General features: G+C 47.9%; 1 protein-coding gene, 1 long non-coding RNA gene and 1 other non-coding gene across 7 annotated transcripts in view; 1 reads left to right on the top strand and 2 right to left on the bottom strand.

Moving 5' to 3' along the window:
- The window catches only part of HHAT (hedgehog acyltransferase), a 246,746-nt gene that overhangs the window by 12,605 nt on the left and 217,227 nt on the right, over nt 1–16,914 (top strand). For all 5 annotated transcript variants that reach the window (XR_008390351.1, XM_037136997.2, XM_053658765.1 and 2 more), the window contains exon 3: nt 5,002–5,069. Coding sequence is in view for 4 of the 5 variants with exons in the window: in XM_037136997.2 (XP_036992892.2) it covers nt 5,002–5,069 (68 nt within the window). In the remaining variant the exon portion in view is untranslated. The remainder of the gene's footprint in view (nt 1–5,001; nt 5,070–16,914) is intronic.
- Nucleotides 5,031–15,969, bottom strand: LOC128626409 (uncharacterized). The gene is made up of 3 exons (XR_008390353.1): nt 15,833–15,969; nt 10,852–11,003; nt 5,031–9,462 (listed from the first exon to the last, which is right to left on the bottom strand). It is a non-coding gene; the product is annotated as an uncharacterized LOC128626409 (long non-coding RNA).
- LOC119043107 (U5 spliceosomal RNA) lies at nt 13,323–13,439 on the bottom strand. The gene has a single exon (XR_005081363.2). It is a non-coding gene; the product is annotated as a U5 spliceosomal RNA (small nuclear RNA).

Raw genomic sequence — 16,914 nt, 5'->3', positions numbered from 1 at the left:
GAAGGTTCATGGTCTTCATAATAATTCCTGCTAAAATTTCTAGTAAGATGATTTCTTAAGTCTTTTTTCCCTTTTATTATTGGAATATTTCCAATTATGTTTTCTATAATTTCTAGCTGATTATTTCTTATCTACAGTAAAGATATGTATTTTGGTTTATTTATTTTATGTTCTAACAATTTATTAAATTATGCTGATGTTCCATTGATTTGTTTGACTCTCCTGGTTTCTGTACTTAGATACTATCACGCACAAGGAGCGATAATGATTTTACTTCATCTATTGTTGCTTTGCTAGAACTTCTAGAACAATATAATAGTTGGGAAAGAATGCTATCCTTACTTTAATTCTAACTTTAATGAAAATTTCTGTATTTTTAAAAACAATTTTATTTATTTATCTCTTTTTGGAGAGCTGGGAAGGGAGGGAGTAAGAGAGGAAGAGGAACATTGATCTGTTGCCTCTCTCATACCCTCAGCTGGGGACCCAGCCTGCAACCCAGGCTTGTGCCCCGACTGGGAATTGAACCGGCGACCTTTCGGTGTGCCGGCTGGCACTCATTCCACTGAGCCACACCAGCCAGGGCAGGATTCCTGTATCATTTTTAACATGAGTGAAAAGTTGAGTAACCTTTGCTTTTAAAAATATCATGTTAGGAAATCTTGCTAGCCCTGCTCTCATAACTTTCTAAAGTCTGCAATAAATGTTAAATCTTATCTATTTTTAGAGTATCTATTTATGTGATTGCATAGATTTCCAATATCATTTATATGGATTCCCATAAACCCACTGTGACTACGGCATTTTTAAATGTACTGCTTGTGTCCAAGTTTGACAAATAATAATTATAAATAATAATTATAAATAAGTGATAATGGTTGCCCTGTAGTCTTATTTTTTGTTTCATCCTCAGATTTCAATATTTTTTTTGACAAATATTTTTGACAAATATCAGCATTCTGTTAACTTTATAAAATGAAGTAGGGAGCTTTTCGTTTTTTCCCTTATTTTGTGGAACTGTTTATCGCAGATCTCAATTTGTGAGAAAGGATGTAGCCACTCATTTACAGGTGAATTCTTTTACGTTGTTCATGCAAGACACCAACCTCTCTTGGGAGGGGGTGGGCTTTGTTAACAAGGATGCAATTTTTCCTATTTGCTTTTGTGGTTAGAGGAATTTGGTTGCAAAGTGGCCAGTAACTCTGGGGAGCCCAGTTCAGGGTAGGGAGACAAAGGTTACTTACTTACTGGTTTTGTCTGTGAGTAGGTGACTTTGACCTGGGAACTGGGAGAGTTGGCTGACCGTGGATTGGGCCACCCTGGGCCTTTCAGTTTACCTGTACTTTGTGGAAGGACCCAAGTGCATCATCCAAGCAGGAGTCCAGGATTGGACAGACTGTGCGAGGGACCTCGTTAGTGGTGGGCGTTGTGGCTCCGCCGAGGCCCGGAGTGCCCTGGCCCTTTGTGTTGCATTTGTCCTTTGTTTCCCGTTCCAGGGGTAGGGTCAGAGAAAACAGTAGCGTTGTTCACAGCCACCTTCCCACTGGGATTCCAAGGCTCCCAGCCCACCCCTTCCTCCAGGCTCACACTGGCATTGTCCTCCTGTGTTGACACGGGTCCTCAAGGGAGGGGAGTGTCGGCTTCCAGGGAGTCTGCTTTCTTAAGGCTTTTAATAAACCGCTCACAATGACCTGGGCCAGGGCCAGGGCCTGGGCAGTGGGGCATTCGAAGGCAACCCTGGTGTTGGACTCCGCAGCCCCTCGCTCCCTGCTCCCCCAGCCAGTGCTCCACGTTGGATCAGGTACGAAGTACGTGCCCAGGGCCTATGGCGACTTCTGTGCTGGACCATCTCAGTCTGGGCATCTTCTGCTTCCCCCAGGAACCCTCAGGACTCCATGCCAACGACGCCTTATTCTCCCTTTTCTGTGTGATGTTTTATAGGAATATTTGAGAGTTGCTCACCATTGAATTATCTCGTCTTTGGAAACCCATCTTTTCTGCTCCCTTTCTCTATTCTCATTACTGCCACAGTGTCCTATACCCACAGGCTTCCTAGAAAATAAAGAACCAGTAGGAGCTGATTAGAATTGTTCAGATGCATAGAAGCAGCAGGACATGTGAAGCCATGATTAGGCCTCTACTCCCTGGGAGTGGTTTGTATCACCGAAGGGCGAGAGAGTGTGTCAGGTGTCCTATCGCTGATGACTACCCTCTGATTACCCCTCCCCACCCCTGCAAATGATTTCCCAACAAAGTGTGGAGGCTGAAAGGGTTAGGTTAGTTAGAGCTCTTGAGTAAATGGTTTACCACCAGAGCCCATTGGCAGCGATTAAAATGCAAATTCTCTTACCCAGTAGGTAGAACGGGGTTTTGATGTATCCTTTTATTGGGCGGTGGGTGGAGAGAGGAGAATCAACAGCTGATTTAGTAATGAGGGCTCATCAGCAGAAATTGTTTCATTTCTATGCTCTCAGGCACTTTTGTGCAGCACAGAGTCTCGGGCCGTGTGGTGAGGAGGGAAGTTCTCCGGCAGAGAAGGCTACTCTGCGTCGGCGGCATCCTCCCGCTTGAGTGCCTGTGTGAGTCCTGAACACTGGTCCCGCCCGCAGAGTGGGAACGAGGGATCCCTACCTGGGAGGCGGGGTCGGAGAAGGCCCTCGGGGCGTGGCCCTCGGGGCGGAGCTCCTACCCCGGGCCCACCAAATTCTGTAGCCAGCTTAAAGCAGTCTGAAGACACTGATTTCCAAAATGGTCGTGAATGGATTTAAGTTGTAACTTAACCTATATGTTATATGGCATTTGTTTGTGTCAAGAAATCAGACAAAGGTGATTTGTAGAAATTCTCCAAAACCTGAGGGGGAATTTTGGTCTAGCAGGGATGTCCAACCTTTGGGTGTCTCTGGGCCACACTCGGAGAAGAAGAGTTGTCCTGGGCCACACATTAAATACACACACACTGATGAAAACTGATGAGCAAAAAAACAAAACAAAACCAGAACAAAACAAAATAAAACGGGTTTTAAATAAGCTCACGATTTTGTGTCGGGCCACACTCACACCCGCCCAGGCTGGGGCTGGCAGAGCTGTGCCGTCCATCACTGTGGCCGTTAGCCACGTGGCTGTTGAGCCCTGGGAAGGTGGCCGCTTCAAGCTGAGATGTGCTGTCAGGGTAACATGTACCTTGGACTTTGAAGAATTAATTAGTAAGAAAAAAGGTACGTAAAGCAGCTCATTCATAATTGTTTGATATGGATTTCATGTTGCAATGATGTTTGGGGTATATTAGATAAAAGAAGTAGACTAAAATTTATATTACTTTTTAAAACCTTTTGTATGATAAATGTGAGTGAGACAGGATTTCAGTTGGACAGTGTTGGACAGGATGTTGTCCTGACTCTCCGTCTGTGTAGGACTCCTTTTCCCCACTAGAGGGAGATGTGCTCCAGCTTTAGGACGCCTGCCGCTTGGCCTGTGAACTTCACTGCTTCTGAATGGAGTCTTTTTAAAAAGAAAAAAGAACTCAAGTTTCTGCCTTGTTTCAAGTCTGCATAATTCTGATGCCTCTGGAGGTTGCTCTGTGTATAAAAGTGAAGCTAAAACCGAAGAGGCCAGAAGCAGGGAGGTTTTCCACCCAATTTGTGTTAATGAATCAGGAAGTTCCTGTTACTTCTTGGCTGGATTGCTGTAGCTTGCTGTTTGCTGGCTGTTCCCTTGGACTTGAGTCTGTGCACAACACAGCATGCGTGCGTGTGTGCGCGCACACACACACACACACACACACACACACACACACAGTGTGGCATGCACGTGGCTGTAGCAGAAAGGACTGGGCCCCGCTGCAACCACACACTTCCAGCCCCTCCCGGACCACACTGGAAAGCCATGTGAGAGTGTGGCCGAGCTGGGCCTGGCCGTGCCCTGGCCCGGGGCTTGGTAGCCTCCCTGGGGCAGTGTTGCCTTGGGACGAGGCGGGGCTCCTGTCTGTGTCTAGTGTGTGTGAATCTGCCCCTTGGTCCCACAGCAGATCAGCATCATTTCATGATTACGTTTTAGTAACACACTCCCTTCTGGTTTTCCTTTGATCTTTCCAGGTAGCGCCTTTTCGGTCTTCTGTGGTTTTCGTACTTCTGTTGGTCCAATAAGCAGCGGTTTTCCTGTTCTCGTCTCTGCACTCTGTGCCTTTTTGGGTGGCGTTGGCCATTCTGGAGGCTCCCTCATCACCCCTATCCTGAGGACCCCTGAGTCTTCATCTTCAACTTCAGGCCCCCTGAGCACTGCGTACACTCCCCCAGCTTCCGACTGCATGTCACGTGGACGCCCCAAACTCAGCCTCCATAGCTCCCCGACTTCCTATATCATGGCACTCGTCAGCACTATTATTATTTTTTGTAATAAAAAATTCGTCTTTCTTACCTAGTCCCCAGGAGGGCAGAGGACATGCTGGGCTTGATCTGTTTCGTTCCTAGTACCTCACACTATGCCTGGTTATTGTTACACTCTCAAGAAGTATTTGAGTGAAGGTTTTATTATACCTTTTGTTTTAAACCAATGGTGTTGTTTACTTATAAACATACCTGTTAGTATTATATGATTCCATTTTATAATCTCATTAGCATTATATCATATCATGAGGCTGTGATCACCACCACTGTGTGGAATGGTCTGTTTAAAGAAATTTTACTGCCTGCACAAGAGGGGCATTTGCACTGACCCCTCCTCTGGGTCCCTGGGCTGGAAGCTTTCTCACTTGACACCTCTCCTCTTGTGAGCCTTATGACAAGTGGAAGGGGACATTTCCAGTTGCCCCACCACCTACGCCCAGGAACTTCGTTCACAGAAACCTGGACAGGAAGATCAAGGACTGGGACACATTTCCATGCTTGTGGCTCAGTCCACAGCATCTTTTCCAGGACATAGTCCAGTTTCTTTTAGTGCCTCTGTAGTGAAGCCAACCCAGTTTTATTTAGATTTGTGACTAACGGATTCTGTTTTTCTTGTCAGAACATGAAGAGCAATTGGACCAAGAATTTGACCTGGCGATTGGCACTTTATTTGGAGGATTAAAGAAGGTACAGAATGGATAAGTGATAAACCTTCTCATTTTAAACCGGTTTCAGGGTGTTGCATCACTTTTGTATTGGCATGGGCCCAGGGTTAGTATTCTTCAGCTCTTGGGAACTAAGGTTCTTTCCTGCTCTGAAAGGGGCGGGAGTGTCTGCCGAGTAACACATTCCCCCTGGTCTTTCTCTTCCTTGCCCTGTTCTGTCCCCAAGACACCAGAAACCTGATTATGTAACCTCATCTGTTGACACAAAAGTCACTCTCTTAAAGCTCAGGAACTTTCTTCCTGACCTAGTACGTTTATTAGAGTTAAACGTGGCCCCGGACATCCCTAAACCAACTGTTGCCAACTATAGGAAATTCTCCCTTCCTGCCTCCGAGTGTCCACAGAGCTGCAGAGCATGCTGGGAACCCCCTTTTCCCGCTCCTCCCTGGTGGCCATGGGCTGGCTCATTTCTCTTCGGCTGCAGCTCCCGGTTCCGTCACATACCCTGTGCCCTTCTAGAGGCGACAGCACATCTGTTTGTCAGTGTATGTCCTTGGCAGGTACCAGGCCCTTGGCTCCTGGATGCGAGATGCCGGACTCCTCCCTCTTCCCAGCAGAACCCGCTGGAGCTGGGGTTCTTCTCATTGTCCCCTTTCAGTTTCCCAGGACCCCGCTGAGGTGACAACTCGGATCGCAGGGGTCCAGGCCTGGCTCATGACAAGGCTAGTGGCAGCTGTGCATTTGTTTTTATAAGCATTTTGATATTTTAAAAAAATGGTAGTAAAACATTGCCTTTTATTGTTTTCCCTCTAAGGGTATGGTACGCTGGAGATATTGTAAATTCAACCAGCTTTTCTGGGCTTGCATGGCAAGTTCCAAACACCTGAGTTGCAAAACGAACTTTGGGAGGACACTTCATTTGCCAGCTGGAACTGCCCGCACTAATATCCTTCTACTCCGAGGACTGCAGATCTTGCTTAGAACTGTAACACATTTACTTGGGTTTCTATTTCCATTTTGTAGGGCAGCCTGCCCCTCCTTTCCAGCGCCGGCCTGTACAGAGTCAGCGTGTTAGACACAAGGCCCGTGTTTGTCTGGGAGCGGGAAGCGTCTGTCTTTTGTTCCTCCACCCACCGGGTAGTGCCGTGAAACTTTGGATAGAAGTTGAATTTCCATTCACTAAATAATTTGTGAGTGTTTCTTGTTTAAATAAGCCCGTTTTAGGATTACTCGTGGGACCGGTAAGGCGGGTGGTGGTCGTGCGCCCACTCCAGAGACGAGGGAGCCTGGAAGCTTTCTGTCCCAGTGGAAGCCGAGACGTCTCACAGATAACCCTTGTGAGTGCCGGGACCTACTTTTCAGAAACGTACCACTACTGGGTCTCTTACAACAGAAAAAAACTGTGATTCATTTTTGTTCTTTTAGAGTCACAGTTTATGCATTTCAGAGAATACTGAATAGTCTCCCAGAGGCAAAAAATACACTGAGCCTTTTAGCTGAAGAGAAGCAGTTGTGAAGCAGTAAGAGAAGGTGAACGGGGGTCAGGCCCCACCAAGGTCTGGACCTACCGCAGGTTCCATTGTCAAGAACAGGCTCAGCCCTGCTGGGTTTGCTGCTTCTAGACAAAGGGGACGTTGTCTTCGCTGACTTCCCAGCTCCTGTCGCTCCATCAGGCCCAGCTGCCTGACACCCTGCCAAGGGTCTAAAGTCCCGGGGAGATGGCTTCTTCTAAGCATTCTTCACAACAGTTCCCCCCAACCCCCCGCCGCATAACAGAGCACAGGTCAGGGGCGCCGGCGTTCAGGCCAACTCCCCTTTTGTCGAAAAGTGAGCCAAGCGCAGCTACACACCTTTGGAGCTCCAAAGAATCAGTCTTTTGCCATGCTGGAAAATCTGCGTGTCCATCCTTCTGTGTGTCTGTCTGTCTGTGTCTCTGGTGCTGCTGAGCACTTTTTGTTGTCCTCATCTTTCTGCTTGTCGTTGCCTTGCACATGGGGTGCAGAGTTTGGAGTTTTAGAGTTTAGAGGGGAAGCGGTGAGTCCTCGTGGGCGGACATGGTGCTGTGTCCCTGGGGATGACCAGCGAAGTCTGCCGAAAGTCTTGTTTTGGCTACAATAGAGGTCTGATAGGTTCTGGACATATGCACTGAATATTTCCCTTCTTGGAGGTTAGCGGCGGTGGCAAGTAAATACTGCCACCAAATTGGTCCAAGTTCTAATTGAAAGAAGAAAAACGGTGTAAGTAGAAATCATGAAGTTCAGAAGAAAGCTTTCATGTTCTCTGAGCACTGCATCCCTTGAACGTTAAGCAACAGCTGGGTTGCTAGACCGCAGGGGACCCAATAATTCTCCACTGTGGGGGAGCTGCTCTGTGCACTTTAGGGTCTCCGCAGTCTCCCTGGACCCTACCCAGTAGGTGCCAGTAGCACCTGCTGCCCCAAATCATGGTGATCAACATGGTCCCCAGGCACTGCCACGTAGTCCCTCAGGGAGGTCACCCTCTTTGACAATAGCTGGTCTGCAGTAATATTTAGGGGTGTGGTACCCCCCTTTGTGATGCCGACTGCCGTTTCTTACCTTTGCACATCTTGCTTCCCCCACTGGACTGTGCCTCACCCCTTCCGGTGGGCCTTCCTCACTGTCCCCCCATTGCCTGGGCCTCCAGGTTGGGCTGAGTACCCCGAGTTCCTGACACAGCTTCACTGCCCCTCGTTACTCCTTCCACAAATAGAGCTTTTAATGAGCGTGTCTCCGTGCCCACGTCCATACGGAATGCTGAGACACAGTGGTGACCCAGACAGACGAGTTTCCTGCCCTGGTGTCTGCTCGTGGGGACAGACCACCAGTAGGACAAGAAACACTCATAACGGCCTCAGACTGAGCTAAATGCTATGAAGGAAATGAACAGGGCGATGTGATAGCGATGCTTTGGATCGTACTTGTGCCCTCCAATGGTAACTGTACTTGTACAGTTTTATTATGTGTTATCCATCCTCCCCTGGACGGTGGGACCCACGGGGCAGGCTGGGATTTGACCGTTCCTGCGTCTTCGGTGCCTGGAACAGCAAAGGTGGGTATTTTGTTAGTGCAGCTATAGGACAGAGTGACCGGCACACTGGAGTAAAATGCATCCATCCTGAGAGCATCCTGATAGGCAGGTCGCTGACTGCTGAGTGGGCCAGTGTTTGTGGGCAGAGTGGGCAGAGACCACCGTGGGCACAAGCAATTGCCAGCTGCTTCTGGGGCAAAGGCTGACGTTCCCCTGAGCTCCACAGTGTGGGTAGCATTTGGCAGGGGCATCAGCAGAGGGGACGCTCTTCCAGGGGCTCAGTGATCAGCAAGGGAGATGGTGACTCCAGGTGAGGCCTCCTTAGGGATGGTGAAAGGGAGCTGCTGATGACAGTCCTCCCAGTGTTGATGGTGTTGGGACGGTCGCCCAGACCGGGAATGCCTTGGGGCCTTGTCATGCCTTTGGTGTAAAGCTGACTGCGCTTGCGGAGATGCCCGATGTGCAGGGAGCTGCTGTCATCTAGGACGGCTGGGTCCCAGATGCTGTGGCGTCTGCTTCCTGTTTTGCAGCGTCTGCTCCTCCAGGCTCGGAAGTGCCTCCCCCTGCGGGCCCCGTGGCCCCTGGAGCAGGTGTGTGCTGGGAGCCTGGGTGCAGCCAGGGATGGGCTCAGCCCAGCGTTCCTGCAGTTCTGGCCACCCCCCTGACTCTGTGTTTGGTGGTCCTCGCCTCTTTCCTTGCTAGTCTCCTCGCTACATTCCGTTGTTCGATGTTGCAGACTTGTTTTCAGACAGGGTCTGAGTCAGACTGATACAAATGAAACTCTGTCAGCTCGAGTTGTGCAATTTTTTCCATTTATTTTTATTTCCGATTCAAGTTTTTGGCCTCATGGCTAGAGCGTAGGTTTGGAGTTGGATGGGTTGAAGTTCAAGATGCAGTTTGCTGCATTTGGAGAAATTATTTACTTTAGGGTTTTTTTTTCTAAGCCATACTTTTATTTTCTGATATATGGGACCAGAAGGTTGTGGGGAAAGAGATGATGGGTATAAAACAGCCAGCGCAAAAGTGCGGGGTACAGATGCCCAGTCCGTATTATTCAAGTTACTTTTCCTTCCACGATTGATGACCTCCTTGTTTTAGAGCTAAGATAGGCCGTTTCCCTCTCTCTGGCAAGGAGATAATGTTTTACAGAGAAACACTTAAATGTTGTTTGCAAATATAGTTTAAACTTTTGCTGGAAAAGTTGCTGCTCAGAGGAGCTCTCAACAGGCCAACGTTTTATGAAGCTTCTACAGGGAATCGGTTCCTCTTTCCTTCCCGAGGGCTCTTCTGCCAGTGGCAAGTTTCTGAGACGGGCGTTCTTGGAAGTCAGTGCTCTCAGAAGCAGGATAGGGCGGACTTCACAACGCCTGTCGGGGGGTTAGGAAGGGAAGATGAGATCAGAAAGCGGGCCTCCTCACCGTGTCTTTGAATGTGAAGTAAAGATGCATTTGTTTAGCTGCTCAGAATTTTCCCATGAAGATTTTATGATTTAGCTTATTTAGAAATTACTCTGTATTTAAATACTTTCAAAAAACACCAAGTCCTGGCCCTGGTTGGTGTGGCTTGCTTGGCTGGGATGTTGCTCCCTGCACAGAAAGGTCATGGGTTCAAGTCCCAGTCAGGGCACGTGCCTAGGGTGTGGGTTTGGTCCGTGGTCAGGGCCCATGCAAGAGGTGACTGAGTGATATTTCTCTTCCTCTGTCTCCCTGCACCCTCCTTTCTGTTTTGATCCTTTAGCAAGTACTGAAAGACCCCGCCCCCCAAAACCAACCCCAAGGTCTGTTTTGATTCATTTAACAAATAAATATTCATCGGGCTCCTCATGTAAGAAGCTTCCAGGCAGTGCGCTGGGTACTGGGAGGAGGTAACGTTCCAGGCTCAGTCTCTGTCCTCTCTGGGCTCTGAAGCCGGGGGAGGGGATGGTGAGATAGTGAGGTAGGTGGTGCAGCCGCCCACGGGGCGTGTGGAAGCGAAGGCGCATTGACACCCAGAGGTACTGGGAGACAGTGGGGAGGCTGGGTGGGGGATGAACGAGAGGGAGAGTCCCTCAGCTCGGCTGGGAGGTTGAGTGAGAGGAGGGGGTGACACAGATGGACAGCGGCCACCGGGTGCCACGTGTGCAGTCAGGACCTGATTGGGGAGGCGTGGGCAGCTACCGAAGGGCCTCGGGCCACTGCTGTCTCCCCTGTGGTCTCTATCAGGAGCGACCCCCCTGCCTTGCCTGCTCCTCTCTCCCCTCAAGGTTTGTACATCCCTGGAGTCAGTGCCGTGGGATGTACATCTCATAATGTTGCTCGAAACCCATTCACGACGCCCATTTCTCATGGTTAGAAAGGCCAGACCCTGCAGCCGACATTCGGACCTGTCAGTCCGCCGGCCCTCCCATGTTTCAGCAGCCTCAGCTCCTTGCGGTCCCTCGGTGCCACTGCGACAGCACTGTCTGCCATTCCCCACAGATGCCTTGACGTTTGCTGCGTGTGACACGCCCCAGACCGGTGGGCACTTCCTGTCTGCCCAGGGACCAGCCCGCGGGGGACCTCCTCTGAGCCCCGCCCCTGCTCCTCCGCCCATCAATGCCCGTCTCTCCCTTCTCCGAGTCCCTTTCCCGGGGCGCTTCCCCGGACCTCTGTTAGGTGTCAGCTCCCTGTTCTCGATGTGAGGGTCTTTTATCCCTGCCTCCCCTGCCCCGCACACAGTAGGTGCTCAGCAGTGTTTGTTGGATTCAGGTAAAGCTGCCTGCCTGGTGGGACACTTACCGTGAAGAAACCTTGGTCCCTAGACGATGTCTGCTTTGTTCCACGTATCTGCTCTGGCGTGTTTGCAGACTCAGGCCTTCCCTGTCTCCCTGGGCTGCAGCCCCTCAAAGACGACTCCAGCCTTCCCGCTGTGTCTTTGCGTTGCTCTCCATCTGCAGGAGCGGAATAGGAAGCGGTTTAGGAAGCGGTTTGGCAGTGCCTGTGAACGTGCGGCCTGTCCTTAGTAACAGAAAATTGGGTGTTATGCAGCCTTGCCCCTCACACTAGCGGTGCCCAGGTGGACTGTTGGGTCCTGTGCCGGCCCGTCCACCAAAGAGACTGTGGGCCGAAAAGTCTTCGAGTGGCGGAGGCAGGAACCCCACAGACCAGCGAGGGAGGCACCCAGTGGGCCCTGTCTCTCCCGCTGGCAAAGAACTCCTGCTCTTTATCTGTCAGTACCATCTCTTGTGTACTTTCATCCCTGCTGGATTTCCTTCTTCATTTGTAAAGGACCTGCAGCTCGGCAGGAGAAAGTGAGGGGCTGAGAGTCCCTGGGGAGGATCGGTATGGAAAGTGTAGCTCTCTGCCTTACGGGAACATAGGATCTACGATGCAAGTGGATAAACCTCACAATTGCTTGGCCACCAAGTGCCCGGCTTTGTCCTCCACTCTCTTCTACGCCTACTTGTTCATGAAAATATTATTTGCTTCATTATAAAGGTCCTTGAGGGAGCCAGAAGATAAGGTGAAGTTCAAACCAAGGTTTTAGCTCTGTGACACTAAGTTCAAGTACGTTTGCTTGTGCATATGAGAGAAAGAGAGAGCAGGGGGCAGAGAGAGAGAGAGGTGTTTTCCATGAATACTTATTTAAATCTTGAGGTGGTAATAACAGGTATAGGTCAGGAATGGTGACAAATTTCTTAGCCACAAACCAGTCAGTTTATAAGTAACTGTTTGCATACCAGCTGCTTTGGGGTCCAGGCTGTGATAGGTGCAGCTGGTAAAGGGAAGTGAGAAGCATGCTTTCTCTCCACAAGAAAATTATATATACTCTGAGCATTTAACAGAGTACAGAGTCCTCAACCAAGCTGAACAGGCTCCAGCTGTCTACAGCCAGGCCAACTGGCTCTGTTTGTGTGTCCCATGTGAAAATTGGCCCTGGCATTTGTTACCTTTAACAGTGTCTTCCTTTGCATGTGTGCCCCTGGTTGGCACAGCCAAACGCTGCTGGGAGAATATGTAGCCTTGGAATAACCAGGGAAAGGTCCCTGGACGAGGTAGATGGGAGCTGAGCCCTAAACAGAAGGGGTATGTTTTGAAAGGACCCAAGCCTTCTCCGTTCAACAGAAATTCTGTTCTTTGATTCTATTCTTGGTGGGTTCTGGCAGTTGGAGGTAGGTAGCGTTAAATGTCTTCCTGCCCCTGAGCCTCGCCACCAAGTGGTATGTTATGGGCAGAGTCTATATATGAAGTCTGCTACATGTGCAAACATTTATTAGTGGCATGTGCAAAACCCGCCCCTGAAACTGTTCCCGAAAGCTTGGGCTGCCTCTGTGCTCGGCCCTTAGGGAAGCACTCCAACAAGCAAGCACCTGTGGGAAGCATTCATCGGAGGCTGTTCTGGACTGTGGGGTCCCCGTTTGGGCATGTTAAATGTTAAGAACCATTGCTTGGAGGTGGGTGAGTTAATTCACACCATGTATTCTATATAAATGATCAAACTGGTAGGATTTCCAGAGGAGAAGCAGCAGAGATTATCCCAGGCTAGAGCAGGGTGAACAGTAGCTTGGAGCTGAAATTGGATAGACTTGGAGGTGGGGAGGAGGGGAAACGCTCCCTTCTCTTACATTCCCTAAAAGCAGCGCCTGTCAACATGCTTCACAAGGTTACTGCCTTTCGAGATCATGACATGACAGGCGGTAAGTCTGTGTTAAAAAGAAATCAGAAGCAGCTGCAGAGTGAGAGGGAGATCACTGTGCCCCCGGGAGATGAGGGGGCGGTGTCTTTGTGGGCACACAGGGCCGGAGTCACTTTCAGGACAACTGTGGCTGTTAAGTTTGAGGTGGGTTAGTTGCCCATCAAATGAAAGCAAATTTAAGGTGGGTTAGTTGCCCATCAAATGAAAGCAAATCTTAGGCCATCCGAGGCAGGCCGCAGTTCAGATCCTTTCCTGTGGCCGGATGCAGTCCCTTTAGAAGCTGGTATTACTAGGTACCACGGAAGGGAAGTGGTTTCATGCAGAGTGAAGTTCAGAACTCTGTCCATACTCAGTAGTCACTATCAGCCTCAGAAGTCCCTAGCTCGTTAACCCAGTGTTAATCACACTATAAACAACCAAGTATTAACTTCCTCAACAGTTGGTATATAAATGAAACAACTAGTCAATACCTTTATTGATTTACCCTTACCCAGTGAGCTAATAGATGCACTGACAGTTTAAATTACATTTTGCTTTATTCTACAAGTATCTTTTTTTTTGTACCAGTGATGTTAGCCTTGTAGTAAACAAGGCCTCAAAAAATTGAGTGAAAACTCAGAATTGTTCCTCTCCACGGAAATCTTTAGTAAAAGGCGAAAGATTTATGCGATCTGAAGAGAAACCAGAGTATGCCTCTCCCTTTGCTGACCTCCCTACTCCAGTAACTGCAGCTCCTAATTCACTCACGGTGGCTCTTTATCCCTGAGAGGTACTTCCTGCCTAAAGTTGTACAAGGAAGGCTGTGAAAAGGCTTCTTATACTTAGAAATGTCGAGTTAAAAAGAAAACCCTTTTAAACCTGAAAGAATTGTATTCTGTGCAGGGTACTATGGGTATGCAAATGAACTGTGAGTCATCACCCTGGGAGCGCAAATACCTTAGTATTCACTGGGTGTGTCGGGGCCACCGGTAGGGGGCCGAGCAGAGGTCAGAGTACAGGGGACAGCTGGAAGTGATGTGGGGGAGAATTCTTTCACATCCTCCGCCCCCTTTCCCGGTCTTCCATGGGGTGTGTACAATTCGTGTGTACAATTCAAGGACAAAAATGGTATCTGGGATTATGAAGGTCTCCCTTCTGGTCCCCACTGGATGGATGGCAAACGTTAGTTTTCTCTTTTATTGCTCTTCCCTTTCTTCATTGGCCTTTTGCCTTGGGGACCTTCAACATTTTGGGATTCCATCTGGAGTTACAGTTTGCTAGTGTCTGCCCACCACCGAGATGTTATGTGTTGACTGGTTTTCTCGAATGTGTGGAGATTTCCTAGGCAGAAAACACAATCTCTTTCCCATTCCATTATACTACTTACTTATTTTGGGGGTCAGGATTCGTAATTACTGACAACCTTGTTAACAGTTTGCAACTCATTTCTTCAAATATATATATATCTATATATCATAGAAAGTGTGGTTAGCGTTCTTCCAGTTTGAGAATGTGGGGAAATAATGTAGTTTTTGTGCCTTTGCCTTCACACTAAAGTTTAGTATTTCTTTTTAGAAGTGTGACTCATTCTTTGTTACACTAGGAAGAAAGGAGAAATGTAGAATAGGCACAGCAGGGAGGCAGAGTCTGTACTTGTTGAATCAAGTGTGTGCTTAAGTCTGGCATAACCTGGAGTGACCTCCAGGCTGCAGGCAGAGAGCGGTGTAGCCAGAGGAAGTCACTGAGTTTAGTTGGTAGGTAGGTAAGAGATGCAAAGAACTTACCCACCTCAATTAGATCCTCTTGATTTAACTAAGGCCCTGAGAGGTTTTCTCTTTCCTGTTCTACAAAACACCTCCCTGCCCCCGTTAAACCGTGGGCCCCTCATGAGGGCCAGTGAGGGGATGGGGACAGAAGCTGGCACAACAGTGCAGACTGTGTGAGTTCAGTTGGTGGCATCCCCGCCCCCTGGTCTCCGGAGAATCTTCACTTGTGCAGGGTGGTGAAGACATTTTTTGCGGAGACTTTGTTATTTGTAGGAGAAAAAAGTTCTGTTAATGAAAACATTTTATCTTTGAGGAAATGTTGGCTGGGGAAAGAGTGTTGTCTCTGGAAATTGTGAGCAGTAAAATAATTTAGTTTGCATTATTTTAGAAATAACAAAGCATCTGTTGAAAGAAAAAGAAAACCCTTCCAATAATTGCTAAATGAATCATTAGGCTGAGTTCATCCAGAGAGCAGTGCTGCTTCTGTGCGGAATTTCTATAAATACGTCCTCCTCTTTTCCTTCTCCTTTGGAGATTTATAGGCCATTAAGGTGAGCTTGCTGCCTTGGAACATACAGGGAAACATTTCTGCATTTGAGTGTCTTACAAGGTTTCCTCGGAACCTTATAAAGGTTCACAGATTATTTTTGTTCAGTGTGATTGGGAGTTAGATATGGTCTCAAAGGAAATAATGTGCGTATGATGCTGTTTAGGAAACAGGTAAACAAAAATGTCTAATATTTATATTGCATTTCAGTTTTTGCAAAATTCTGGCTACAAAGGTAAGGAAAACATAAATATATTCGGCTCTCCACTGTCTTCTCTATCTGAGAAGAAATAACGTATAATGAAAAATGCTGACTGGCAGTAGGTAGATGATTGTTTAGTTTTGAGATACATAAATAGATTCACTGGTGAATGTGTTCTAACGTTAACACTCCTTGCCTCCATTATCCAGTTCTAGAACATTCCTTGGACTGACCTAGCTAGCGTTTTCTTCCATTTTATTTTCCTCCACTGAACAGACTAATTTCAGAATAGTTTTCTACAAAGGGAATTATTTTCATAGTCCTTCTATTATAAAGCTAGAGCTGAACTGCAATCAGATGAAAAAAATCATTCCAAAGTCTGGTGATTAAGTTTCCACTGAGACAACAGAACCCTCCGCAGTCAGGGTAAGCAGAAAGGAATCTACGGTGGGAATTTAAAGAGATCTCAGAACAGTCAAAAGGACTGGAAGGACAGGCTCTCTGTGAGCTTCCAGGAACAATTCCCAGAGTGCCCTGCGAGACGGGCTTGCGCCCCCAGCACACACTGCCACACCGCGAAGCTGCTGTACCTCTGGTCCCACTGGGCCTCGGAGTCCCCACCAGGGCTGCTGCGGAGCAACCGCTGGGCCTCTGCCTCCATGCTTTCAGAAGAGTCTTAGTGCGCATATTTCTTTGTGTTCCAGCACCGTCAAATTCTTCCTGTGTGTTCACCAGAAGCAAGGTCTTATGCAGATATGCTAGCTTCCCAGAATTCTGGGAAATGTAGTTTTCGGCTTTCAGCGTCTAACCTGTAGGAAGTCGTTCTAGACGGGGTGGGGGGGTGGTGTTGAGTTAAGCAGTGCTATCTGACAAATAGAGCAGATATTTTGTTTGGAAGAGAAAGTTAAGATTGTTGCTTCCCATGGCATTTCAGATATTGTAGTTTTTCTGAATGCTGATGTTCCCCTTTGGTTAACTGTGCATTCACTCCTTTTGAGTACACAGCTTCTAGAACCTTCCTCCTTTCTTTTGATTGTGTTTGGAGGATCCTGAGTAGCTCAGCTAGCTCGGATTTTACCATGAGTACCTCTATCTGTTTCAGGATATGCAGCTCAAAAATTCCTGGGTTTATGTTTCTGGGGCTATCAGAGAAAAATAGAGTTTGTTGTTTGTTTATGTAATTACTTAACAAAACATGTACATAGTACTTCCTAAGTACCAGGCACTATTTCAGGTGTTTCCCATATTTTAATTCGTTTAAATTTTACAATTAAGTCACAAATAGTCCTCTCCTATAATAATACTCTATTTTGTCCACCTCTTTAGAATGAGTAACTGATATACCAGAGAGCAGGTCTCCATTAGTGAGGAAAATCTGCAGAGCAGATCATTCAATAGAACTAATCTGTGAGTTTTTGTTTTCTAACTGTGATCATAAAGGTATTTAAGGACAGGTGCCAGGGTCTACAGTTTTTGGAGATTGTGCTTATACTGGGTTCTTAAAAATGATTCGACCCATTGTATATGCCTTCAATTTATTCAGCAAGCTTTTATTGAGCATCTAGTATGTGCCGGTCTCTTGGGGGATACAGTGGTGAATGTGTATGTGGTTCCTGTGGGAAAGGAATTCACCGTTCAGTGGAGAGGCTCCTCAGTAACCTGCAATTAAAGC

Source organism: Artibeus jamaicensis, unplaced genomic scaffold (assembly GCF_021234435.1).
Source record: "Artibeus jamaicensis isolate MK-2021 breed Jamaican fruit bat unplaced genomic scaffold, CSHL_Jam_final contig_2170, whole genome shotgun sequence".
Classification (NCBI taxonomy): domain Eukaryota; kingdom Metazoa; phylum Chordata; class Mammalia; order Chiroptera; family Phyllostomidae; genus Artibeus; species Artibeus jamaicensis.
The sequence above is the reverse complement of the archived record's forward strand: the minus strand, read 5'-3'. Positions and strand labels throughout refer to the sequence as shown.